Here is a 27,848-nt window from a genome sequence, read left to right on the forward strand (position 1 = left end):
GCTCCGGCAGGAACTGATTCAGCAGCGGCGCGTTTACGCTCTCGAGTCACTCCAGCGCTACCGACTGTCGGGATGTGACCCCGGAACAGGACTCCTCCTTATACACAACACAGCTCTCAAATACAACAAAAACGACAGAATCCTGGACCAGGAGAGGTAAGCCATCAAAGCGGAGGTGTTTGAGTAGGATGTGAAAAATTACGCCCAAAAACGTGGGGCGAATTGAAGCGGTGTGGCTGTTTTCTGTTGCTAGCGAGCTAATGTGTGTGTGTATGTGAATGGGAATTGTGGGAACTTCATTCAGGGCTTTGTTACAGCCCCACTGTCCGGTTTGCCTATTAAAACACCCTCTGTATCTTACTCACACTAACTTTTCTCCGTTAAACACCATAGTCGTAGATAAAAGAAAGTCTGTTTGACTGACATTCTTCATTTTAAAGATATATGAACGATTTGTGCGCGGGTTTTGCCACAGGAAGAGAGAAGAGGACTGGAGTGATTCCAGTCCGCGAACTGTCTGCTGTAGTTCAGTGTTAGATCGATACTTAAAATCGAATTGTAATCTAATATGCATATTAATGACGTCGTTTATTATCTATACACGTTATACTGTTTACATTCATTGCCTTTCGCCTCTTACAGCACATGAATCTGCTGCTGTGAATGCACAGATATGTTTGAATATTCATTGTGATTGCAGGTTTATTTACATTCATATTTATATATTTGGCAGACGCTTTTATCCAAAGCGACTTACATTGCATTTCAAGGTACACATTTACATTATTATCAGTTCTTGCTTTCCCTGGGAATCGAACCCATGATCTTGGTGTTGCAAGCGTCAATGCTTTACTGTTTGAGCTACAGGAAGGTTTATAGCTTTGATTTAATTGGGGAAAAAAGTGCAACACTTTTATGCTGAGTTCTTGTGTTTGCTTGCATCTGTTTGATTTTTATAGGTTTGTTTGATTATCTTAGACTCATAGTTCAGAAAGAATCTCAGTCACTTGTACCATTTGATCATGTCTTAGTGGCAATGATAGTCTATTTTTAGTCTTTCCACACCCTAAACTCATTGTGAATACAGAATACATCTGTCAGCTGCAGTGTGGCTCACATTCGGCTATGAAACTGGCAGTCTGCCTGTAGTGGGCACTTGAACTACGCCAGGCTTCGAGAGCTGACGGGACAGGGCAGGGCCAGCTACTTGTGAACTTGGAAGTGAAACTGTTTTTCTCTAGTCTTCACATTCTCCTGAGGGATTCTAGCTCTTTGAATCCGAGAGAGATGGTTCCCCTCCTCTATGGTAAGGGGGGGGCAGGTGTGCGGCTCATGGACCGCTCAACCTCTGCGTCCCGAAGGGAGATCATCAGCTGCCTTTGAGCTACAAGCTTAGGCATGGACTCAGACCTCCTGCCAAGCCAAGCTTCAACACATTTTTTTTTTTTTGTTGTTGGGGAGCCCAGCCCCCCTGGTGTCGCTTGGCATCCCCCTACCCCCTCTCCTTTCTGTCCCGTCAGACACAACACAAGCTGGCTCTAATATGCCTTACAGGCCTGCTCCTACATGATCAAGGCCGGAATTTAGGCTTAAATAAGCCTCGTTGGCTGCAAATGTTGATTCTTTCTGTTGCAATTAGCAAAATCCTCATTGGCTCACTTTCTTTGACTTTGAAGACAAAACCTTTCGTTTACCTATTAACAATCTCAGTCCTTTTTGGGAAATGTAATATTAATTTAAAAGAAGAAAAATGTGTGTGTGTAAAAAAAGAATATATATTAATTGGAATTATGAACTTCTACCTGGTTTAAATCTTCAAGCCCAGACAAATTAGCCACACCCTATGAGGACAGGGTTGACTATCTACCTCGAAATATAGCCTAGTGTTTGAGCTACGAGTTAATACCTAAATCGTATTATGGAGAGAACTGTCTTGTCATTTCACGTAGCTGTATATTTCCGACAGCCGGTGCAGCAGTGATCCCATAGGGAGCTTCCCACTGCAGTGGATTTTGTATTGTGATTCATGACAAGCGCTCTGGTGCATAACAACCATCTTGTGAAACACTTATACTAGACTGATTTGAATACTGAGATGATGCATTGACAAAATAAGCTTTCAAAATCTTCAGTACGGTTTAAACCACTTCACACCTTGTCATAAAAAGTACATTTGTAATTTACTTAAAGTGATAGTTCACCCAAAAATGAAAATTCTCTCATCATTTACTCACCCTCAAGTTGTTCCAAACCTGTCCTAGTTTCTTTCTTCTGCTGAACACAAAAGAAGATATTTCGAAAAGTGTTGATAACCAGACTTCCATAGTATTAGTTCTTCAGCAGAACTCATACAGGTTTGGAACAACTTGAGGGCGAGAAAATGATGACAGAATTTTCATTTCTTGGTGAACTATCCTTTTAAATGCGAATTGAAAAAAGGTTTAAAAACGTATTTTCTGTGTGATTTTGAATATTCAGGGATTGCATTGCATTGCTGGGTCATGCATTGCTAATAAGTTATGACCTAGTTATTTGTCATCTGGCTGCCTCATCTCTATTGTTGTCAAATATAGAAGCTATTGTTTCCACACTGTAAATGTGAACGGCTAGTTTCCCATCATATCTGCCGGCAAACATGGCACAATAACAACTCAAGCAAGACTTCAATTGGCAAACAAATTTAGTTACACCATATTTTCTGCTAAAATCACCTCTAACTTTATTTTATTTTATTCAAAGTAGACTGGAAAGTTGAGGGAGAGAAAGATTAACAAAGTCAGGACAGGTCTGGTTTTAATTATAACCTGACTTACTGGATGCTGATTGGCCCGGTTAGTTTTTGGTCATGTAAATGGATTTCAGTTTAGTCAAGGGTTGGAGAGCCATATAACAGATCTTACTAGAACAGTGCCCTCTGCTGCTTCACAATTCTCTCAAACTAAACTGAAAAAAAAAAGCTGGTCAGGATGACATGTTCACTGACAGAAGTTAAATTAGTTTTGGGGCTTGGCAGTTGGTCCCATCCAATAATTCTTCAAGCCAACATTGCCTGTTTTCACTGACAGGCAAAGGTTATGTAACATATTAACATCCATAGAAAAACCCACTGTGGCCTGGGATCTGTATACTATGGAAAACCATTTGTGCCATTTGTTTTTTAGATGGTGATTGGCTAACTGTTAACATTCTGGATTAGTTCTGGTCAACAGAAGGATTTTATTAAAAATAAAAGTAGGCTAAAAGTATATCGACCCAAACACCAGACCGTAATTTGTAAACCATGTGCATTTCGTAAGGAGTTGGTCCTCCCTATGTTCCACTCTTCTGGGAAGGCTTTCCACTAAGATGTTGGAACACGGCTGCAGGGAATTGTTCCCATTTCAACACGAGCATCAGTGATGTTTGAGACACTGCTTTTTGCATACTATACAGTAGGGAATTGTGCATATTCCGATATTTCATGCTGACCTTATGCAAAAGATGTTTCTTGAGTTGAAGAGGAATTTCAGATGCATGATTTCTGTCACATGTGATGTTCAAACAATTGAGGAATCTTTCTCTGCAAGCGGTTTGTGAGGATTCAAATGACTTGATGAGTCTATAAATAGAACTGCTATCTGGATTGTGGATCTCCTTCCAGAGCTTTTGCACCTTCCCTACATGGATAGTGGCAGGAGTCACTGATGAACAGATCTTTTGCAGTATCGTTGATTTGACTCAATGTTATGACCTTGCACCAGTGAGATAACTCCCAGTGACCGTACCAAGACTAAAAGCACTTTGACTTTATCTGCTTTTCTCTATGTTGTAATTTGAATTAAGCCCCAATTAAACTGTGGGGAACCAAATGACACTAATTTGAGCCTCAGTGCAGCCTGGGTCATGACTGAACCAGAGGAGAGGTGTTCTATATTTAGCTGTCAGCCCAAAGGACCCATGGTCACATGATTTGACATCTTCCACTGTGAAATCAGGCAAAGTCTAAAATGACATCTGGTGGCAATAAAACTGATTACATTGATGTTTTCGCTTGGATTCTTTGTGAAAAAAGATTTGATTTACGTAACATGCTGCCTGTCGCTTGATGAGGAGAGTGTGTGGAATCTGTGGAATGTTTTAGAGTTTTTTTTCTTCAAATTTGTATTAGTTATTCATACTAATTATATTTAATTATGTCTTTAGGGATATCCTGTAGAATTTCCTACATGATTCCTATATTTATTCTCATTTAAATGTGCTAAAGCAGAGTTTTCCCAAACATGGGTTTGAGATTAATGTGATAAAATGATCAATTTATTTAATTGATTATTTATATTTTATATGTTAATTCAATTTTATTGGTATTATGAGTATAATTTTATTACTCTTGAGTTTGCCAAGAAAAAAAATAAAAATAAATTGTATACTCTGAGTCTGGGAAATTAATTTAGGACACAGTTTTGGGAACCCCATGGCTAAAGCATGTAAAATTATAGAACGAGGCATTTATAGAATTATAGATTGCAGCTTCATTGTGAACAGTTAAAGTTCACTGTCAGTTTAAAGCAACTGACAGAACATTATAGGTCCGTAATATTGGTCATATGCCATCTATAAGTATGTATTTATATAGTCAGATTTCCAATGTTTTGCATCCATAACCTCTTCATTCCTAAATGTACCATTTTATATTTTTAAGTCATCTTGTGTTGTGTCATGGCTTGATTAACAAACGATTTTAATAATGGTTTTCCCAGTTTTTACAGTCTGACATCCACATATTTTATGAAATCTGCAGACTTGCTCAGACAAAACTCTGTTCCAGAGCTGAGGTGTGCTACAGATCTAAAGCCCTGAGAGATTATGGGTCATTTTTTCGAGATTCATACCTTGGAAGTCTTGGAAGGGTGAAGTAATGGTGCTGTTGCGCAGGCTTTTCTCGGGTGTTTGCGGCAGAGCTGAGCTGCAGTGAGTCTGCCTGCTGTCTGGCCTGTCTGGTTTCCAGCAGGAAGGACAGTCATGATCAAAAGCGCGAGAGGGAGAGTGAACGGTCTCCCCCCTGAAGGTGTGCCTGGTGTCACAGAGCTGCCGAGCTGCCTCTCCGGTCCCTCTCGTGTCTTTCATCTGCGAGCACTCCTCATCCCCCCACGGCTGCCAGAATAAAGTGCATGCTTTATTGAATATGAAGCCCTTTTGATGGCACGGCCCTTTGGTGACTGATGAGTCTGTGACTGTAGTAGAGGAAATGTAGATTAGTTATTTTGCCAGCGTTACCCGTTTCTATACCACTTTCTGTCTTAATATCTTTTCCCGGCTTACGTTTAAGTGCCTTCAGAAATTTAAGCTGTTAACACGCCAGATTGGCCATGGGGAGGTACTGTCATTCTTAAAGTCAAGGCCAGACAAATGTATCTGTCGTGCAATAAAGGGTTGGAGCCATGAGCCAGCTTTTCAATGAAATATAGGCTAACCCCACATCAAACAAGCTGTCAACATGTACTGTATTAGAGGCTCTTTGTGCAGATAAGAGGGCGTGAGACATCACAGGCTCTGGATGTCGCCAAAGGATTCAATCTGACAGATTCACAAAACCCCAGAATATATTTGATGTCATTCATTTTGCTCTATTGTGAGTGCCAGTGAATTTCTTTTATTTATTTTTCTTCTCCCACATGACATTGGTGCGAGATGCATTATCGCATTTATTACGGATTAGATGGTATGACCAAAGACTGTCTTTGTTTATTGTGTTGTGATGCTTTTTCTGGAAAATAACATTTGAGGCATCAGATCGTTTTGAAAATTGTGGCTTTCTCATCTGTGATTATGTTCTTTTCTTTTGCTCCTCAAGGTCCTTAAAATTGTTTCACACTGAGTGTAAGTTTGAAAATAGGTCATTAGGAAGTGAGCAAGACGAGGGAAAGCTGAGAGCACTGTTAGATCTCCCATTAAATATACATGAGGGCCATTTATGATGCTGTCAACCTGCTCCATGATCTGAAGTGTGTTCAGACTTCAGACACTGTCATTCTCCTTAATTAGAAGCTTTCTGCAAAGGTTATGCTGGGTTTGATATTTAAGCCAGATATGTATGCCAGTTTGTACAGGTAGAAATGTTTTTTCTTCTCTATATCTCTATCTGTTCCGTTTAAATAAATGGTAACACTTTACAATAAGGTTTCATTTGTTAACATTAATGTATTAACTAACCTGAACTACTAAACATTAGCAATACATTTGTTACTGTATTTGTTAGTTAATAAAAATACAGCTGTTCATTGTTTGTTCATGCTACTTCACAGTGCGTTAACAATTACAACTTTTGATTTTAATAATGTTTTAGTTCATGTTAACTAATGTTGTTGACTAATGTTAACTAATGAAACTTTATTGTTAAGTGTTACCAAATAAATGTTATGGAAATGTTCATTGCAGTTAATTTTAGATCTAATTCACATTTTTTGGCCCTCATGCATTATATTTTTTGTATGAAACCCAAGCAGGAATGTATTCAACTCACGAGTTCTGAAAATAAATTTGAGGTATGAATAATTGAATCCTCTCTTGCTCTGTGTGCGGTTGCTCAGCAGTGCGTCAGGAGCAGGGGGGATGAACCGAGAGGAAGCCCCTGGCAAGTCTCCTGAGGAGATGTACATCCAGCAGAAGGTGCGGGTGCTGCTCATGCTCAAGAAAATGGGATCAAATGTAAGTGTCAGACCAGTGAGAATAAGACATCTTCTGATGTGCTTTAAAGACGACATGAAATAGCATTCGTTTTTAACATAAGTAATGTGACATTTCTGAGTGAAAAAATGTTCCCTGAGAAATAATTAGAGCAAGACATGATTGTGTCTGTGAGGATTAAATTACATAATTAAGAAATAGGTAACTTGTTAATATTATTTTCCCCCTAGCTTGGTTACATTTTATTGACTATGACATTTAAAAAAAATTTTTTTTTAAACCTGCTTAAATTGATTAATAATGGAAAATAAGCTGATTATTGTTTGGATATTTATGTTTTCTTTAAAATATAAAGACCAGCCATTGTCTTGAATATGGTGATCGTTTCATTGTTCCTTTAAACTGATTAAGCGTATGCCGGTTTAGTTGCATTTTAAAACCTCTGTGTAGTTCTTAACCAGACGCTGGCATGGATTTTCATTGCCATATGTGAATCTGTTTTTTTGTCCCCACCCTTCCAGCTGACACCAAATGAGGAAGCATTTCTGCGGAATTATGCAGGCGTGGTGCATAGCCAGATGAGTCAGTTGCCACAGCACCCTATTGACCAGGGTAAGTCAACATTTACTGCTGACCAAACCTATGACATCACATCACACCTCCACCCTTTACCACTAACACTCCAAGGTAGCATTGAAAGATTAGGAGAATTATTGTCTTTCCTTTCCTGATTGTTTAGTTCATCATTTGAAATGGTGTCATTAAAATGTTATAAATACTAGGGAAAGGTGACTTTAGATCATGCATATATTAGATCTGTCTGTCTGTCTGTGTCTCTCTTTATATATGTGACCTTGGATCACAAAACCAGTCACAAGTAGCCCAGGTATATTTGTGGCAATAGCCAACAATACATTGTAAGGGTCAAAATTATCGATTTTTCTTTTATGCCAAAAATCATTAGGATATTAAGTAAAGATCATGTTCCATGAAGATATTTGGTAAATTTCCTATCGTAAATATATAAAACATTTATTTTTGTGAGTGAAAGCACAATCGCGAACATAAATGGACAACATTAAAGGTGATTTTCTCAATGTTTCGATTTTTTTGCACCCTCAGATTCCAGATTTTCAAATAGTTGTATCTCGGCCGCATATTGTCCTATCCTAACAAACCATACATCAATGAAAAGCTTATTTATACAGCAACAGTGATGTATAGATCTACATTTTTAAAACAATTTACCCATGTGACTGGTTTTGTGGTCCAGGGTCACATAATAAAATTAGCAAGATTTGTTTATATTGGGGCAATGTGATGCTGTAGCTTGTTCCACAAGGGGGCGCTAGCACGACATAAATATTTCAAGTAGGCAGTTTGAACTACAAATGTTATTTTCCTGTGTTTTTAACTCTGATCAGTTGATCTAAAGTTCTAGAGCGAGTTAAATTCACTCAGTTATATGCTATAGTGAGAATGACACTGTAATGTCTTACTAAGATGCATTAACTGAGCACTTTGTCATAGAGTTCACATGCTCTGTAAAATGTGATGTGTTTTTGACAGGGGAAAAAATGTTAATGTTGTAAATAACATTAACATGTGGTGCATAAAAGTGTGGAGCACACATTTTGTTTTCATTAAATATGCATATAAGCCTGGTTGTAAAGTGATCGTTTTGGAAGGATCTTTATAAATAATGCAGTAGCACAAGATGGATGGAAATAGATGTGTATTGTACATCTGGGATTGTTCTTGCTCAAAATCCTTTTTAAGCAGATCTTTGTGTGTGTTTGCTCCAATGTTAGGAAATCTTCCATCGTTGGTGAGTGATTTTAAAATGTGATGTGTTTCTAGAATAAAAAAATGGAAACGGCAGCCCTAAGATGAAAGCGACCTCTGTCTATCAAATGCAGTCTAATGAGGCAGAGATGAAAGGGACTTAATGAACAACACGCAATGAAGAACAACCTTTGTTTAATGCACAGACGAGGGCCATCAGGAATATTTTAGGGGAGTAAACCAATATGTGTTAAATATGTAAAATTTCAGTAAACCAACAACTCTGGACAACATGAGCTGTGATCTAGGAGCTTTATACAGCGGATGCTATTGAAAACGCAATGTGTCTATCCCTCACAGCCTCGCTCTCATACCTTTCACGGCGCTAGTCTGAATGATGACTATGTAGTATTGGTGCATATAGATGGCACTTTAGCTCTGCACACTCTCACGCTAATGCTTTCTCTTTCACATCAGGCAAAATAGTGCTGCATCTCAGGGGACTATACCACAGTTGGATGAATTATTTACGTATCCAGCTGTCTCAGAGGAGCCTGTGTTTGTGTCCAACACCTTGGAAAATGAGTCACCCAGTGACTAGTATAGCTTTGCAGATAAGGCTTAATTTGCTTCTGATAATGCTTACAAAAAAGAAATGCTATATGCCTTTACATTTACAAGTATGACTGATCTGTAAGCCTCTCAGATTTCTGGGGTAAATTAAAGGGCTGCTGTCAATAATGTTATGTTAATAAGAAGTATGGGAGTTCATCTGTGATGGGCACAGTAACACGTTTGTGTGCAGACGAACACACTGAATAGACTCGGACCACTGATGCTGACCATTTCACTTTCTCAATGGCTATTGTTCTCACATGTGAATAAACACTTCAGTGTTGAATGTTGTTGTTTTTTCCCTTCGCTCTTTCTGAGAGAGAAATGTTTGGCATGATCGTGCTGTTCTGAATGCGGTCAGTTTTGATCTCAGCTGGACAGGTTTGATTGATTATTTGACCATGAAGGTGGGATCCACACCATATATAACATTAATACTTGTGGATAGGCTCCCAGAACTATTACCCAGAACACCTCAGCAACAGCCAAGCACCCAAGCATTGCAACAGTGAGTTTTGCACTTTTCTTCAGTTGTGTACAAACCTGGTATGTTTACTCCTTCAGATGCTCCAAACCTGTTACTTTCCCTGTTTACTAGTCTACGGATTAAACAAATTTGCATATGGGACCATCTAATTGGCTAATTACCATAGACGCATATTCTAAATTTTGTAATGCAACTTTAATCTCATCTAAGGCCTTGAAGTTTAGAGGATGAAACTGGATGGTGGTGTCTGGGGGAGGATGATGGGCGTAGGAGAACTTTGAGAGTTCATGCAGCTCAAAGCTTTATACCATGCCAAGCAGACTCATTAACAGGCCTGAAGAAATAAATAGATGCAGCTAAGCTAAAATGATCAGGCAACTCTTTATTTATGCAATAATTAGGCGAAGATGTGCATTTGGTGTCCCGTTCATACAATTTGTATTTTTCTAATAATTTATTTTTTTATATACAATTATAAAATATATAAATTAGACGAGAGGTAGCTTGATAATTTGGATTCAGAAGAAGCACGAGTGGCAGGCCTGTCTCTGATTGATCCTCATCATTGGCTGAAAGCCGACAATGAGGCTGTGAGAGAGCCTACCGCCCCTTTTATGGATGCCTTGGGAACTGAACAACAAAGTGAGTACAGTAGACAGTTTCCATGGCGATGGAATTGAGTGTCGAGCGGGGTGGACAGGGCTTCGTGGTGGTGTGTGGATGAGGGAGTGGAACAGGCCTCATTAGGGGACCTTCAGTCAAGCCAGATTGTTAATTACAGACGGATGGTGTGAGAACATCACACTCACTCATTTGGTCCTGTGTGTGTGACAAAGCATTTGAAAGGAAGCTGCTCTTTTACGTCCTCCTTTACAAGCTTTTATTGTCTTTGTTGTGTAAGTGCCTGCCCTTTAAAGAAGAGTTCAAAGCTATGCACGAGTTAGTTGTGTATTATCCATCTTTTAGACTGACACAGCCGAGTCAACAGTCTTTTGTCTTGTGTCTGCTGGTATAATCCTCAGACAGTATAATCCCAGACTGCACTGCATCACTGGACTGATGCGACACAGCGCTCTTAAGACCCTTCATCACTGAACCAATGAGTCATTGCCCAAAAAACATCATTTTCTCATAGTGTGTGCAAACTACAAGCCATTTTTTTATTTTAAAGATTTGATGTTGTTTTGAATAAATTACTTTGCTACATCGCTCAAATTAAAGGATAGAAAATTTAAACGATATAGGCTAAAGGTTTACATGGATAATTTCCTCTCAGGCTCTGGTATTTTAAGCCTAACCTTAATCTGTCCATTTTTGTTCATTGTAACTTCATTCGGTTTGTTTGCCAGCTCTGAAAGTGTTTTTAGGTGGTCCACTTGCACAGGATAATAATGCAGTAGATGTTATTAAACAGCCCTGTCGCCATCCTGCTGTTCACATCATTATCCTCTTCGGCTGTAGATTGTGACCCGTTTCTAATTGCAGTAGTAATAGTCTAAATGTCTTGTTTCCCCCGATAAGCAAATTAATGAGCCACAGAACCTGCTTTAAAGAAATTACACTGTCATGTGGAAGGGAGAAAGTAACATTTAGGGTCTATTATAATAATGTATAAATTTGTTATTCTATTTATTTATTAATTATTAAATAATACAGTATGTATGTGTGTAAGAGGATCCAGCCTCGAACTAAGTTAACATACGGAAACACTAATACTTAGTCAAATGGATAATCAGTTGATGTCATTTCTACAGACTCTGATTCATGGTTAACAGTACAGATAACTTTAGCAACATCCGAACATGGCGTTCTGTTCCTTTGTTCCGTTGTTGGCCTTCACAAGTTGTCTTTCTTGTCTCATACAGCTATCATGAGAAGAGCAGAATAAAGTTCAAACTGACTATTCTCTTTCTACAAAATAAAAATCGTATTAATCTAATTGCATGAGCTAATTAATTACAAAACAAAACAAGTACATATTTATTCTCTGGAAGCAGGGCTAAATGAGTAACCACTGCATTCCTGACATGGGTCAGACCCTCTGTCACCTCTACAGACATTGCCTGTAACAGAAATACCAGTATAGATGCACTGGTAAAAAAAAAAAAAACTATGCTTTCCAATTCATTATATAATAGTGTGTTACTCAAGCTAATTAGTCTTATTGACGATTATGCCCACAGCTAGATCTCTAGCACTGACATGGAAATGAAACTTTAGAGGGATGCCTGGGACCATGAGTCAACTTTTGGCTACTTTTGAGTTTTTGTAGATGTAGAAGTGTCTTGTGTGATCCACACAGAATGGTGTGGGGGTGTATGTGTGGTTGTTTGTCAGTCCTACACACTCACTGCTGGCCATGTTCAAGCACACTTCCTAATGGCCAGCAATACCTGCTATTGCAGCTCCTCAGCGGTGATCTGAATGCCATCATCTTTGAATCAGAAGAGTGCCCTGTCTGGTGTCATCATTATATTGCTATTATCAGATGATTCATAGGTGACAGACTTACCATTGCTGTTAAACAGGGACGATTTAGGAAATTACCTCTAATCATACAGTGACTTTGATTTAAAGGTCCACATAGCAATAGTAGTTTCATATTTAGTGTATTTTGTTTTTCCCTGAGTAATTGTTAGGTTTAGATCATTTATAGTTTTTATTTCAGTTTTAGTGTTTTTATTTTACATTGAGAGGCAACCCACACCATAAAACAGCTTTTATTTTTATCTAATTACTGTGTTATTCTTTTTTTTTATCGTATTCATTTCTAATTGTGTACAACTTTTTATTGAGGTAAAAATGACTGATTGCACCATTAAGTTAATCAAATTAGAGCTTGTTCGTCTAAAGAGCGTGTTAGTCTAATGAAGCTGTTCCTATCAGAGATTTCACCTTCACAGTTAAAGCACTGTCCCTTCAGTATCATAGACCACAGGTGTTTTGTGATATGATAATGGATTAGAGTGAGTGTATTCCTCCAGGATTGTGGTTCGAGGTTAAACAGGGCAGTATTGGAGAGAGGCAGTGATACGGGGATGTGATGCTGTTTGTTCATAGGTGTTTGCTGCCTGCCGGATTGTGATGCAATCTGATTCTGCGCTGTTGCTAGGCGACGGCTCATGAGGGTTGTGACGTCTGCGGCGCGTTGGCTTGTGATCCTGACACAGCGTGTGTCGCAGGGAGTGGCGCGATCATAACGAAGGCAGGCGGAAGATGGAGAGGGACATTTTCCTCCACTGTCTCTCCATCCTCCTTCCGCTTAAACGCACTTTCAGTTTAACTGTGAGGATGTTGAGAGCAGCCTGTCAGTTGTTATAAAGCATTATAACAATAATGTAATATAAAGTCCTTAATCATGATCAGGCCGTTACGCAAGCATTATGCAACTGTAAAGATGATACAGGATCAAAGACATACTGTTGATGGTTAAGTAATCTCAATACTCAGGATCAGTCTCATTTTCATCATCACAGTTTGGTTTTATTTGGTTTACTGCATCATGTTTACTGTCTATACAGTGGAGTCTTTACACTTCACTATTTTTTGAGGTGATGTGTCATGTGGATGTTACATTTTCTCTCCTATTTCCCTGAAAAGTATAAACTGATTCTGTGACTATCATTCAAAACATTGCTGAAAGCATTTGTTTTATTCTGCTGTAAGCTAAAGCGTCGGAAAGACTGAAATTAGACCCGTTTTCAGTAGAATTAGACGACATCAACCTGTGAACAGTGTGAAGCTTCAGTGTTTTCAGTAAGGTGCTAACACTCGTCTGAAGCTGTCTGGATCAAATTCACTGTCTCCCTGTGTGCTAATGTTCCTGCTTTGTTTTAATCAGAAAGATGAAGTCATTGTTCTTACCCTTTCTGCTTAGTAAGACTGTTTTAAAGAGTATCTTCATTTGAGTGTTAAATTTATAGGCCAATAACCACATAAAACAGACTTAGAAGTTGTCCTATAATGCCTAGTTTTAAGTGCAATACTTTTTAGTATATCTTTTTTGTATAGTTAAGTTTGATAAAATATCCTAAATATTGCCAAGGAAATTCAAAATACACAGACCTTTAGTAAGGTAAAATGGCACCTTTTGATGTTGAATGTGTTTCTTCTGCTTTTTGAGAAGAAGTCCTGGAGAATAAAACTACCGGTAGTCATTTTATATTGAGGCTGTGGAGTGTCTGATAGAGCACATGAAAGGCAGAGGAAATTAACATGCTAACATTCTGCTTTCTGCTTATTAAGTGTCAGCTAGGTCAGTCAAAACACTACTTTTTCTTCAAACCAGTTTAGAATAAAAAAAAATAGGTCCATAACTGGGTTGCAAAACATATGATATTGGACTACATTCGCTCGTCCTGTGCAGCAAACTGCCTTTGACCTTCAGACGTCCACCTGACCTAAAATAATCTGGACAGAGCTCACGTTTTGCTGTTTATTTACTACTGTTTACACATTTGTGGTATTGTTATTAATCCGTGTTCATCTAGGGGACAGCTGGACCTACAAATCCTGTTTGCCTGGTTTGCAGGGGTTTGTTTTCCATCCCCGGGCAGGATCGTTAATTCAGGATTGGAATTGATTAGAGCCTTCCCTTGATAAAACTTGGCCCGAACCTGACTGAAATCACAAACTGCTGCTGCTTTAAAAGCCGCATAGACTTCCTGCTATCCGCCGGTGACATTTTAATGTCTTTAAAGGACATCTCTTGCAGTGTTTGTTTTGGCTCACACATGGGTCTCTCGTATTTCAGATATGGACAGTAGTAGATTTGGTTTATAGAGGCTTTTAGTCGAATTTCTTATCGGTGCGGCACAGAAAATCCTAAGCAGTGGTTGGTAATGTGGGTGTCGTGTGTCTCATGCCGCATGCTGCAAAAACAGATGCTGATTTGACCCTGACGATAAGCTGTTGATGTGAACACAAACTGAGGTCTATGTATCTGCTCTGTATTCACAATATAAATGAATGTGATCTACTTTATGAATGGGATCATTATGATATACTGTGAACATCCAATCCCCACAGTTCTCCAGGGCAGAGATGAGGGCATCTGGAGTATGCATGTGTGAAATGTTGATTTGAGGTCAGTGGGGTCAGTGCTGTTAAAAGAAGGCTTATCTTTACAGATTTCAGACTTTAGATACCTTTGCACTGTTCGAAATCATACTAACTTTCTGTATGTACTTAATACATGACCCACACTGCATTGACCAACAGAGCACACTGGGTACGGTTTTCCACAATACATTTACATTTATGCATTTGGTAGATGCTTTTATCACATTCAAGGTATACATTTTCAGCAGTTCATGCGTTCACTGGGACTTGAACCCATGCTTAAATGCACTTATTTTTCTCATTTTATTAGAATTACATTAATTAAAACATTTTTACTTTGGGTAAAAAACATACAAAAAGCTGATTTCAGAGATGTGGAACTTGTAGAATTCAGTACACAACAGTTGTGCTACACTACTGCACTACATGTTTACCGTTGCATATTTTACATACCATTTAAACAAATAGTATGCAGTATTCAGTGTATACTGCACAGCCCTAGATTTCTTTTGGAATGTTTGTAAGGCAGACAATTGTAAGGCATTGTCTGAGTTTAATTACACGCCACACAGCCTGTTTGCTCTTCAGCCATTATAATAATGTTTGCTGCTGCCATTGGACGAGCTCACTTAATTTGCTCCATTGTAAAGATGACATTTTCTTTGCCTAATATAGCTTTTAGGATAATAGCCTGGAGAGTGGCTGTATACAGTGCTATGTGCAAATAGTTTTAATAAATAAGTATTCTTCTTATAGAATGAAGTATTTCATTTTTGACTGGAATTTCTTTATATAGTTATTCTAATGATGTAAATCTGTAATATTTATATAATTACTTAAAATATAATATTATTTATAAAAATAAATGTGTATATATGAATGATATAGTGTTTTATTTTTTGCATATAATCTGTGAATATGGAATAATAACCGGCCAGTTGAACCCGGTTATCGTCTGATCACTGGTTTTGATTGTTTTGTCCTTTTCCCAGGAGCTGAGGACGTGGTGATGGCCTTCTCAAGATCAGAGACCGAGGACAGGAGACAGTGACCTCTCACCATGCCGAGTCACTACAGCTGAACACAACACAACACTGTTGACTGATGGAGAGGGCGGAGCCTGAGACGGGAGAGGGGCGGGGCTCTGCTGCATGCCAGTTGCCCCACTTCCCTTCTCTTCCCCATTCCCCTCTTCTTCCTCACACTAACTGTTACACTATCGGGCCCTGCGGCCGCACTACCTGGTGACTTACAGCAAACCAGTCAGAAAGAGTCCTGGCGGGTAAATATTTGATTTGGGGTTTTTAAGTTGTTTTTTTTTGTTTTTTTTGCATCATGCTTCCGTAAAACTGGCGTTTTATATTTGTTCCCATGAGAGACTTAATGGACCAAGAGCTTCATTTGTCTGGTCAAACTACGAAAAAATATAAATCGCCTTATGGGTTGTTATTACAGACAATTTTCTTTTTTTGTGAATGCGTGTATGTAGTTTCTTGTTTTACTGTCTACAGGATCATGCAGGTAGATTTTCTTTGTTTGTTTACTTTATTATTTTCAGGTTTTTTTAATTGTTTAGTAGCTGTTCACATCATAATTTCATCCAAATAACATTCATGTTGTTGTGGAGGATACCGAGGCCCATACACAAGCACACACTCGCAGAACGATGTACACGAATTACCTGATGTTTCATGATCTGTTTTTTTCGATGTTTGGATTAATGTGAAATTTCATAGATTTTTGTACAGAACGTGAGAAAAAAGTAGAAAAGTGAACGAGTTGTGCCAACCGTGTTTCTATGTAAAATATTTCTAAAGGTATCTAATGAATGTCTTAGGTCCTTATTTATTTTTTCAATGTCTTAAAATGTAGACAAACACAAACCCTTTTAAACTTCAATTCTGATTTGTAACCACATGTTTTTAATACGAATGAAACCATAATAACCACAAATTTACATGTCAAATGGAAATCTCAGCCTTAAGCGTCGTAACAGGATGTGCCGTTCTCGGACACGAGTATGCGGCACGGTATATTTGACTGTGATTCAGTGGTGCTAGTGAAACACGTTTTTGAAGACGAAGATGAATATGAGCTTGTTTCAATTCCGAGGACGCTAAACGTCCCACGATAACTAAATTATTGAAAACCAAACTTTTTCAATTGGATTTTGTATTTTGGCCTCTGACCTTTTTGGTAACATTAATTCATGTTCGGTATTTAATGCGTATTCATGTTTTGTTAACTTGCTTAACATAATTATTGTATCCTAGTGTTTTGAAATGACGCATGCCTGCATTGTGATCTACGGTGTATATGTTCCAGTAGCTCTGTAATGGTCACGAGAGCCTCAGTGTACACCTCTTTTTAATCTGTGGATGTAAGTCCTTTTATGGAAATGGCTTTTATAGTTCTCGCTAATATCAGCAATAAGTATTTGAATGTGTTCAGTCATCAAGGCTACTTATCCACGTGACAGACGCATTATCTCACCAATGACAGGAACGTGCATCTGGTTGCTTTTAACTGTAAATCCTCCTTGTTTTGTCTATGCATTGTTTCTTAACATCAGAATCATACAATCGTGTCTTACATGCGTTTCAGGTTGGGTTCGTTGCCTTTCAGCTTTGCAACCATATGAATGTCACTCTGGATTCTTGTTTAATTCATTGACTTCATTGCATGTTGTCCCTACTCGCTTGAGCTGTTAAACTATTTAATGTGAATTGCCTATTTTAATTGTTTTAAAATTCAATTGAATGTTTTTTTTTTTTTTTTTTTTTTGCCGTATGGCCGTTGACCTCGTCCCTTGACTTAAATGCGTCCAAAATCTATACCAACTGAACCATTAAAGGAGTTGAAAACTGCCTCTTGTATTGAAAGTTTTTGCTTCCAATGGCATTTATTCTGAAATCAAGTATGAAAGATTGTGTTGTGTGTTTCGACCCTTCTGTCTGTGAGATAAGAACTAAGCTGGAGGGAAATCTCATAATAAGGGCATATTTTGCTCCACTTTATGGAAGTCTTTGGAATCTGCTCTGGGATCTGATAAGATACCAGTACAAGAAAAACATAAGCAAGGACACAACAGATTATGGATGAGCAAAATTGTTTTAAACGTAAATACACATGCTATATAAGTGATACGTATCTTTAATAAAACTCAAATTTGATTTGCTCAATTAACCCTGTGCTGCATGATGTCCACTAAATAATATTAAGTATTGCAATATTCATCAATGTATTGCATGTTTTATTATTGACAGGACAATGACTTGCTGTTAAATTAAAATTAAATTAAAAAAGATTTCAGTTGGGTACTCGCTTTTCAATAATTAAATGGTTAATCAGGTTTTCATCAATCATTTGATTAATTTATTTTAAATGGGCATAGTATTGTCTATATATGGAACTGAAACACTGCCCAATATAGTGTTGGAGGTTTCAAGCCTATATATGCGTGCCTGGTGGCCAAGCTTCACACAGTGTGAATTAGCAGAGCAATAAAGCAGCTGTACATAAAATATTGCAATCCACACAACATAATAGGAGACATATCAGAGTTCATAACAGGACAAATTGTTGGTGCGTGGCTCATCTGTGACCAGGACAGCAAGTCTTTGTGGTGTATCGAGAGCTATGGTATCCAGGGTAATGCAGGGATACCACCACGTAGGATGAACCACATCCAACAGGAGTAACTGTCAACGCAAGAGGAAGCTGTCTGAAAGGGATGTCTGGGTACTAACCCGAATTGTATTCAAAAAACATAAAACATGTATTGTTCTCTGATGAGTCCACGTTCTCTGACTTTCCCACATCTGTTAGTTCCAGTGTTGAAAAGCCCCAAAGAGGCTTAACACCCTGACTGTCGCGTGCCCAGAGTGAAGCACAGCGGTGGATCAGTGATGGTTTAGGCTAAAATATCATGGCATTCCCCACTGCGCTTGATGCGTCACTGCCACCGAACTATTCTGGAGGACCATGTGCACCTAATGGTTCAAACATTGTACCCTGAAAGGGGTGGTGTGAATCAGCATGATATTACTGTATTGTATTTAGAAGCCGTAGGTGAAGGTACAGTATACAGGCTGCTGCTAAACTCAGATTGTGATATGTTTCCCCATTCTGATTACATGAATTCCCCATATAATAACCAACATCTGCTCAGTGCTTCTCCCGCCATCTTCCACAGATGGTCAAATCCTGTGATTTAGATGAGGCTGGCTGTGGGAATGAAGCGCCAGCTGCTGTGGAATTTAAATGGGTATGCATCATCCTCAATTGGATCACCATTTTCAGAGCATGACACTGATACACAGCTCCATCACCTGACTAGATGAATGTGTTCCTATCCCAGATCCATTAGATGCAAAGTGGTTTACCCCTCTGTCCCTTTCCTTCTGCCTGAAACTGTGAGTGCATCTCAGATCTGTGAAATATGAAGCCCTGAAACATAACTTGAATGAATGAATGAGGCATTTATATATTTCATATGTACTAACTGTACACCCAAAGCGCTTTACAATCATATCAGGGGATCTATTCTCTCCTCAACCACCACCAGTGCAGAATCCACTTGGATGATGCGACGGCACCAGTGCGCTCACCACACACACCAACTATAGGTGGAGAGGAGAGAGAGTGATAGAGCCTTGAGCCTTGATAGAGCCGAAGGATGGATGAGAACTTGAATATTTATGTCTGTTTGGAAAGTTGGCTAATGGTTTGAAGGCGTACTGTATGCTCGGAATGGCGCCCAGGCTTTTGGCTGTCTTGAGAAGCTGTCCTGAAACTGTCTGGGGAGATATAAGTGCAAAATGAAGGCACACAATAGTGTCTATATCCATCTTTGAACCTTTTAAAGAACTTTTAAAGGAGCATTTCTCTGAGAAACTAATAAAAGAAGACCCATAAGCAGCGTTTGACGCAAGAATAAAAACTCATTTTATATTATATATTTATAAGTATAAAACTAATTACTTTTAAATTAGTTTAAGTATTAATTCTTACCTTTTGTTTTATTCTTTGCGACGGTATACTCCATCCTTATGTCTATTCACACAGATAAGAGTTTAAATAGGTTATTAATGTACTCAGTATTTATCGAGAATCATATTACTTCCGGTTCTTGGCTTATTTTGAGTCGGACAAGGCCGATCGGTTAACTTGAAACTCGCTCCGACCGAATCATCAATGCTATTTGTGAACCGGTTCATTAAAAAGAATCGGTTCAAAAGAACAAGTCGATTTCTAATCGGACAACGCCGTCTCGATTTCCTCACTTCTAAATAACGAGGAACTGCACGAATTTATGAATTGTGTTTGAGTAAAAAGTAAGATATTGTGCTATGGAATGTAGTGAAGTTGTAAAAGTACAAACATTTTAAAAATCTACTTGAGGAAAAAAACTGTCAAATGCAAAAACTCGACTGTCAGTGGTTCCTCCTGTAACCCCATAATAAAGGTAAATACTATATTATTAGGCTACATATGGTTGGATAAATATTATACATATAGTTGGACAACTAAATTGCAATCTAAGTTACATAAAAGTGTTCATCTTCTGAAAACCATTGGAAACTTACTGCAAAATGTCATATTATTAGAGCCAGGCCACTGCAAAATGTCAAATGATCTGTCCACTGGCTGAGCTTTTTTAATAAGCTTGCGTTGAAAGCAGGATTCAACATGTTAGCTGAATGATCTCCTTCTGGCAATAACTGCACCACTTAATTCAAAGACACTTTCAAACTATCTGAAAACGCTGACATGCTCAGACTACTCCAGACTCCAGCTAATATGTTAACACTCATATCCAGACAGGGCTAATATTAAAGCAATATCATGCAGAGTCAGTGTTGGGGAAAGTTAAGACGCAGGAGAAAAAAATCCAACACTCTGGCTGCGTCCGAAATCGCATATACTCTCTTGAGTTTATTCACAAATGTGATGTATGATGACTAAAGTCATTTTTTGCTTATTACTATGGTTGAATAGGATCATCTAAGCAGTAGCAAAGGCAATGCCTAATAAAGTGAGATTAAATACATAATAAGTATGTGTAATTTATAATATTTAATTATTAGGCTACAGGTTTGCATAATATCCAGAGTTTGCATTTTACTGTTTTTATTAGTTTTGAGGAATACTGAATCTGTTTTTCTGCAAGTGAGATAATTGAATGCCTGCTCACATTTAGTCTAGAACTACAGTAACCATAATGTTTAGCACACAAAACACCTCTGCACTTATTCACAATTTCTCTCAACATGAGGACAGGAGAGGCTGTCAGTCACTAATAGAAAACAAAGTAACTTGCGTTACTTATTTGAACAAGTAATACCGATATTTTGTTGTAAATTTTAAAGTAATGCGTAACTTTACTAGTTACTTGAAAAAGTAATCTGATTACGTAACACGCATTACTTGTAATGCATTTATAAGTAACAAAAGTAAACCACATCTGAAGCTTTCTGTGATGAGTTAAACATTGCTTCTTTTAACCCCTTAAACCCTAAGCGTCCCGCCGGCGGGACGCCACCCCATGAAAAATATTCATAATCAAATTACTAAGCAACCACTGAATGGAACAACACAAAATAGGTATCATTTTAAAGCTTAGAATCTCAGCTTTTTAATGCATCTAATTACTTCGATCAACTTCTAATGATTGCAGAGTTATTCCACTAAATACGAGTGTACCCGCCGCAGGCGCCACCTAGCTGCAAAATTAATAATCATAATTTTTTTTCAAAAATATTACCTGGATCAACTTAAAATAGATGTCATTTGAAAGCTTAGAGTCTGAAATTTACAATGAATGTAGCCAATTTGATAAACTCCAATGTAGTGCTGAGTTATTTGCTGATAAATAGAAAAAAAATGTTTTCATAATTTATAAACTACTTTTTTGTACCACATACTGCAATATGTCAAAAACATCATACAGCTCAGATAGTCCTGTGTCATATGTCATTTGAAAGGTCTCAATGAGTAGAATACAACAAGCATAATTGTTCCAGGGTTTTTAATAAACTTGAGCAAGGTTTTTGTAAAATAACCCCTTAAGAGACCCATGTGTAAACCATATATGGATGCTGCATTTTAGACACATTTCCGCTTGTAACTTCATGAAACATGCTCCAATTGTGGAAAATGACACATCATTATTTACAGCAGATGCTTACAATTAAAAAGAGTCCAAACTCAACATAATCCATCACTCAGAACTAAAGATATTCCTCATGGAGTTCTAAACCACAAAAAATCCACTGATTCACGTAGCCTAGCAAGGTAGCTTAGACTTGGCCTTTTTACTCGTATCTTCATGAAACATTCGCCGATCATGAAAAATTATACATCGTTATTTACAGCAGGAGCTCACGATTACAAAGAGCCCAAACTTAATATATTCCATCAATCAGATCTAAAGATATTTCCTCATGGCGTTCTAAAACAAAAAATACCTCAGACGCGCCTATCCTAGTATATACTCATGAAGCACTCGCGTTTGGTTTTCACTTATAACTTCACAAAGCATGCACAGATCGTAGAAAAATGCACATCATTATTTTCAGCAGACTCTCACGATTAAAAAGAGCCCAAACTCAGCAAAATCCATCACTCAGATCTAAAGATATTCCTCGTGGGAGTTGTAACACACGAACCACCACCGGCGCGCATAGACCGTTTATTATAGATGTAGCACTTGTCGCGTTTTAACTCATAACTCAATGAAGCATGCATCAATTGTGGAAAATGGCACATCATTATTTACAGCAGATTGTTAAGATTAAAAAGAGCCCAAACTCGCCATAATCCATCACTCAGATCTAAATATATTCCTTATGGCGTTCTAACACAAAAAATTCCACAGGCGGATCTATGAAGTAGCAATAGCAGTGATGCGATGTTGTTTTGATGTGACGTTTCAGCTCATAACTCAATGAAACATGCATGGATTGTGAAAAATCACACATCTTTATTGACAGCAGATTCTCACGATTACAAAGAGCCCAAACACAACATAATCCATTGCTTTGATCACGAGATATTCCTCACGAAGTGATGCATACTTGGCTAAAAAACAAGTCTCTCATCCTCCCGGGGTGCAAAGTGTTTTCCAGTTTTCCCGGAACCATCCGTGCTCGATTTCAAACGTGGAATAACACAAAATATGTATCATATTAAAGCTTAGAATCTCAGCTTTTTAATGCATCCAACCACTTCGATCAACTCTGAACGAGTGCTGACTAGTCTCTCTCAACCGGAGTGTACCGCCCGCGGACGCCCCACAGGCGCCACCTAGCTGCGAAAATATTAATTATCATATTTTTCCAAAATATTGCCTTGATTCAAACAAAATTGGTGTCATTTGAAAGCTTAGAGTCTGAACTTTACAGTGAATGTAGCCAATTCGAAAAACTCCTAAGTACTGCTGAGTTATTTGTTGATAAATAGAATATTTTTTTTCATAATCTATAAAATAGTTTTTTGTACTATGTACTGCAATGTGTCAAAAACATCATACATCTCATGAAACATTCAAAAATCATTGAAAATTGCACTTAATTTTTTACAGCATATTAATACAATTCAAATGAGCCCAAAATTTACTTAATCTATTGCTTTTATGACAAGATTTTCTTCATGGTGAAACAATTTTAAAAATGCCCATGAGGGGGCGTCAAGGTCTCAACAAAAAGGCTATCTTGGTTCCAAATGCTATAACTTTTGATTGCTTTATCCAATCACCACAAAATTTTATCGAGATGCAGCTCATATGTAGAGGGACTTCCCCAAAAAAGAATTTTCCTTCTACCTTATTTCCTTCCTGAGTTATTCCATGTCAAATAAGAAAGATATGCATTATCATAATAAAAATTATATATATTTTTTGTCTTTTATCAGCAGTTTCTCGGCAGGAGAATGTCCAAATGTAATGTAATGTATATTTTCAAAAAATTTGAAAAGTGTTCTTTCAAACGATACCTACCTTTAGAATCTCCTTGCTATAGTTTTGAAGTTATGAGTCTTTAGTTTTGTGTATGTCACTAAGAAAACTCATTTTTTTTATTGCCTTCCAAATGTGTGAGGACTTAACAAAAAGGCTCCCTTTGTTCCAAGTGCTGTAACTTTGGATTACTTTATGCTATCATCATAAAATAATGATCCAGACGCAGACCACACATAGGGGAACATCACAAAAAAAGAATTATTTTGCTACCGTATTTCCTTCCGGAATTATTGCATTTCAAATAAGAAAGATATCTAAATTATTAAAAAATAATATTAATATTTTTGTCTTTTATCAGCATTAGATTGTCCAAAAGTAATAAAAATTTATATTTTCTAAAAATATAAAAAGTTTCCTAACAAATGATATCTACCTTTTGACTCTCCTCTCTATAGTTTTGAAGTTATGAGTCTTTACTTTTTTGTGTGTCACTCAGACAAAAAACTCCAAAAATGGCCTCAGTGTTTAAGGGGTTAAACTGTCCTCTTCCTGCACGCCTCTTCATTGTTTTCCGCATATACTTTACAGATTTGGCTGATATTAATGAGTCATATGTGGGTGGAGAGCCACTGTTTTTTCACTCTGAAGCTCCTGTCCTCAAACTGCTCTGTTTAAATGAGTGGCCAGAGTTTAACCCATACTGATTAATCCTGTGTGCGTCTCATCTCACTCCACCAGAGAAGTCTACATTCATTTGTGCCGGATCACAAAGAGCACATTAGTCTGACCATCTGCTGCATAAGTTCTTTTCTTCAGTAATTAAAAGGAAAACTTGACTGTTTTTACATAATCACTCTGCTGCATTTAATTACAATGCTATCTAATTAATTTCAGTTATCAGTTTTCTTTTTGTCATTCAAATCTAGTTAGAAAACTTAAGAGTTATAGAAATAATGATATTACAATAGACAATAGATTTTATATATTTGTTATATTTTATATTAATTAAATTATTATTTTACATGGTTTATTTATCCCCATTCAGCAGCAACTGTGCACGTGATGTACAGACATGCTTTGAAACAGCTTTCCAATTTTTTTTTTTGACAGTGACCAATTTAGAAATAGTCACAGAAGTGACGCACGCACACATGAGATCATGCCATTTCAGGCTCATTTTAGCACATCCTATTTATATACAGATAATTTATGCAGTTATATGAAGCATTCAGGGTGGTGTCCATTCCTGGTGTTTTCATAATGAGTCCTGTCCACCTATGGCCTTCTCATACACCCATCTGTCTCCTGTTTTTGCCATCAGGATGTCCTCCTACCTCCACAGGAGGTTTGAAATGTGTGTGGGAAAATATGCATTTAATTGAAAAATAGGAAAAACAGTGGAGAGGAGATATATAGGAGAAGTTATTGCCCATATGGCCACATAAAACAAAGTATCCTTTGAAAACTTCCCCCATATCAGTATCTCTTATGTGAGCAATAATAGGAAAGAATGTGTTGATATTTCTCAGGGCCAGTAACATTTCATTTAGCTTGTCTCTGCAGTTACCATAGATACAGCAGATTCATGCTAATTATGCAGCAGTCAAGCTTGAGTTTTTTATTAACCTGAATTTTTGTTCCAGGAACTCCACAGAGACACACTTCGGCACGATCAGCTCTGGTAATGCATGTTGACGGATGCAGCATAACACGAGATATCCTCATTAATATGAGCTGATAGGAGTATATGTTAGACCACACATATTTACTGCTATTATAAGATCCAGTGTGTGCGTTACTAGGCAATCTTTATATAGTCTTGAACATTTGGAGCTTCAGGCACATAAGAAGATCGTGTTATGCCATCAGTGTCTGTCAAGATGACTAAATGTAACCTGTGCTCTTCCATGGATTAAAATACTTGGTGGGATAAGCATGATAAGCATATCACAACAGCACTCAGAAATTGAGTGTTGGGATATCTCTTTATGGGATCATGTTTCTTCTTTGTGGCTCCTTGAGGGACGAGTCGAGTCCGGAAGCTGTTTTTAAGAGAAACTTAAGGCTGAAAAAAATCTTTCCTTAGGATGCAAAATGACAAAAAGATGAATAGGAAGTTTCCAAAGCAGTGTATCTGACCTGAAAGTTATTTATTGTTATACACACACATATATAAATATACACACACTTTTTTGGAAAGTGATGGAAAGTCAGATTTACTCCGCTACAGTTTAAATTATTTTTGTCTTATGCTTTGTTTTGTGAATAAACACAATAAGTAGTTAATATTAAAATAGATTTTCTTTATGGCTTTATGTACTAGGTTTATTTATATCTGCATTAGTTGTATTGTATTTGTACACATAGCACTTATTTTCTTAGCAAATAACCATTTTGAACTGCTTTTTGCAAGTGTGTTAATGGTAGTGTATGTTTTTTTTTTTCAGAGAGGCTAGCGATACAAGCTAACGTTAGCTTTGAAAGCATAAGATCTCACCCTCCCTTCAGAGCGTCTCCAGGAGCAGACAAAAGTGTCACAAGAAACAGCATTAAAGTAAGCACATAACTTTACAATAATAATGAACATAAACAACTTAAAGAGTACTGACCTGTACCACCTGACTGCTCCAGATTAATCTCGGCGTTGATAGTGTTGTCCTTGAAATGCATAAATTTGAGTCACAAACTGCTCCAACTATAACGTCACGGGTTTCCATCTCTTCCAAATTACAGTAGTTACGGCGTGAATGCAGCATAAGCTTGTTGTTTTGGTTCAATGATTGGATGAACATTTTATGGTAGGCTACTATGCCTTCCACAGACAATATAGGCCTATATACATACAAATACATTTAGACCACTTAACTTAGTGATTGCTATCATTATGTGAAGAGACTTTCAACTAGCAAAACCATCAAATTGGTTTATACTTATAAAAGGTAAATACGAACTACAAGTAAAATAGATCGGAGCAGTTCAGAGTACTAGAAGTAGCTACTACCTTCTACCTTTAATTAGCAGATTTTGAATGTTACAGGCGTAAACCGTGATGTTCGCCGCGAGCGTTTTAGAATCTGCTGATAGTGCTGGATTTTCTTTGATTTAGTGCTTTATTATAGTGGATTGTCAAAATGCGTATTTCTAGCTCTAACTTTTAACTGACCACGGCGGAGTACAAGAACGCCTCTACCTCTGGTAGATTGGCAGCGTGATTACGACATGGATTTCAGTCGACTGAACTAGAATCAGCAACTCTTGTTTTCAGTCAGGTGTACATCATCACTGGTCTAACAGGTAGAACTGACCTTATCACTCCACAGGCAGCGAGCGCCGGGAAACCTGCTGTTCTTTTGACTCTTGGCTGATGATCTCCTGCTGGGCACAGCCACTGTGCTGCTGAACTCTGTCTGACAGCTTTCTCCAGAACGCTTTCTTGTTGCATTCCTGTGCCATAGATGTTTTTGGCATAGGATGAACACAGCCTTTTTGAATCCTTGTAGTGTGTCGCTGGGTAAATAACTGATCCAGCTGGCTACGTGCACCTTCTCCTGAGTAAGTAATGGTGCAGCTCTGCCTGTGCTGTTGACCATTAGTGGCGTTTTTTCTTAGCCTTGCATTATGAGTCAAAGTTCAGAGAGTTTGTCTTGAAGGAAATGAGACAACCGCATTCTTTATTGTATCACGTTCGGGTTTTGGTGCAGTCCCAGCATCCCAGTTAATATGTCCTTGTGTGCACTTTGCCGTTGCATAGAGGTAAATGGGTACAGCATCTCACCTGGGGGTTATTTGTGTCCTTTTGTACCACAGTTGTCCTTCCTGGCTTGTTTTTCTTTCCTTTCCACAATCCAGTAATTTCCCAGATGTTTAAAATAAATAAGTTTCATTTAATAATGCAATCACACAATTAAAATGGGTTGCGGACAGCAATTGGCAGTGATTTTAACATTTACGCTGGTGCTTTTATCTAAAGATACTTAGTCAAATATTAGTATGCATTTCCTAAGAATCAAACATATGACCTTGGCATTGTTAGCAGTATACAGCTACAGAAACAAGCAGATTAATTGTCATCTTAAAATAAAATCTTTGCCATTTCAAAATGTAACCACTATCTTTCAACATAGTTCACACAGTCAGTCAACTGTTTTCCACTTCCTGTAGTCTGACACCTGCAGTACAACCCCTTCAAGGGATGCTAGTGCATGACTTATGGGATCATTTTGAAACTGGTATGTTATGCTATGCTATTCTATACTGCTGTGTACCACCATTGGATTG

At 37.8% G+C, this 27,848-nt stretch overlaps 2 protein-coding genes across 3 annotated transcripts; one reads left to right on the forward strand and one right to left on the reverse strand.

The window, feature by feature from the left end:
• Positions 1–17,478, forward strand: ctnnbip1 (catenin, beta interacting protein 1). Of its 2 annotated transcripts, none has more exons than XM_082144944.1 (4): positions 1–156; positions 6,567–6,684; positions 7,185–7,275; positions 15,604–17,478. In XM_082144944.1, the coding sequence occupies exons 2-4, from the start codon at positions 6,589–6,591 to the stop codon at positions 15,660–15,662; spliced, it is 246 nt and encodes an 81-aa protein (XP_082001070.1). In that variant the 5' UTR covers positions 1–156; positions 6,567–6,588; the 3' UTR covers positions 15,663–17,478. The 2 variants fall into 2 exon arrangements, with proteins under 2 accessions (XP_082001070.1, XP_082001069.1); XM_082144943.1 differs by having other exon boundaries at positions 47–156; positions 6,570–6,684.
• LOC309480460 (uncharacterized protein) lies at positions 2,745–27,544 on the reverse strand. The gene is made up of 3 exons (XM_082144938.1): positions 26,876–27,544; positions 26,180–26,228; positions 2,745–5,210 (listed from the first exon to the last, which is right to left on the reverse strand). Exons 1-3 carry the CDS (start codon positions 27,158–27,160, stop codon positions 4,825–4,827), a joined length of 720 nt encoding a protein of 239 aa, XP_082001064.1. The 5' UTR covers positions 27,161–27,544; the 3' UTR covers positions 2,745–4,824.
• Positions 27,545–27,848: the final 304 nt, after the last annotated feature.

The sequence above is a fragment of the Leuciscus leuciscus genome (assembly GCF_965113295.1).
Source record: "Leuciscus leuciscus genome assembly, chromosome: 18".
In the NCBI taxonomy this organism is placed as follows: Eukaryota; Metazoa; Chordata; class Actinopteri; order Cypriniformes; family Leuciscidae; genus Leuciscus; species Leuciscus leuciscus.

Excerpts from the sequence above, each read along its gene's own strand:
- ctnnbip1 (XM_082144944.1), top strand. The coding sequence starts at position 6,589 with ATGAACCGAGAGGAAGCCCCTGGCAAGTCTCCTGAGGAGATGTACATC. Across the intron at positions 6,685-7,184 it reads TCAAGAAAATGGGATCAAAT|CTGACACCAAATGAGGAAGC; the intron begins GTAAGTGTCAGA and ends CCACCCTTCCAG. Across the intron at positions 7,276-15,603 it reads ACAGCACCCTATTGACCAGG|GAGCTGAGGACGTGGTGATG; the intron begins GTAAGTCAACAT and ends TCCTTTTCCCAG.
- LOC309480460 (XM_082144938.1), bottom strand. The coding sequence starts at position 27,160 with ATGGTCAACAGCACAGGCAGAGCTGCACCATTACTTACTCAGGAGAAG. Across the intron at positions 26,229-26,875 it reads GCTGCCTGTGGAGTGATAAG|GACAACACTATCAACGCCGA; the intron begins GTCAGTTCTACC and ends ATGCATTTCAAG. Across the intron at positions 5,211-26,179 it reads GGAGCAGTCAGGTGGTACAG|TCACAGACTCATCAGTCACC; the intron begins GTCAGTACTCTT and ends CCTCTACTACAG.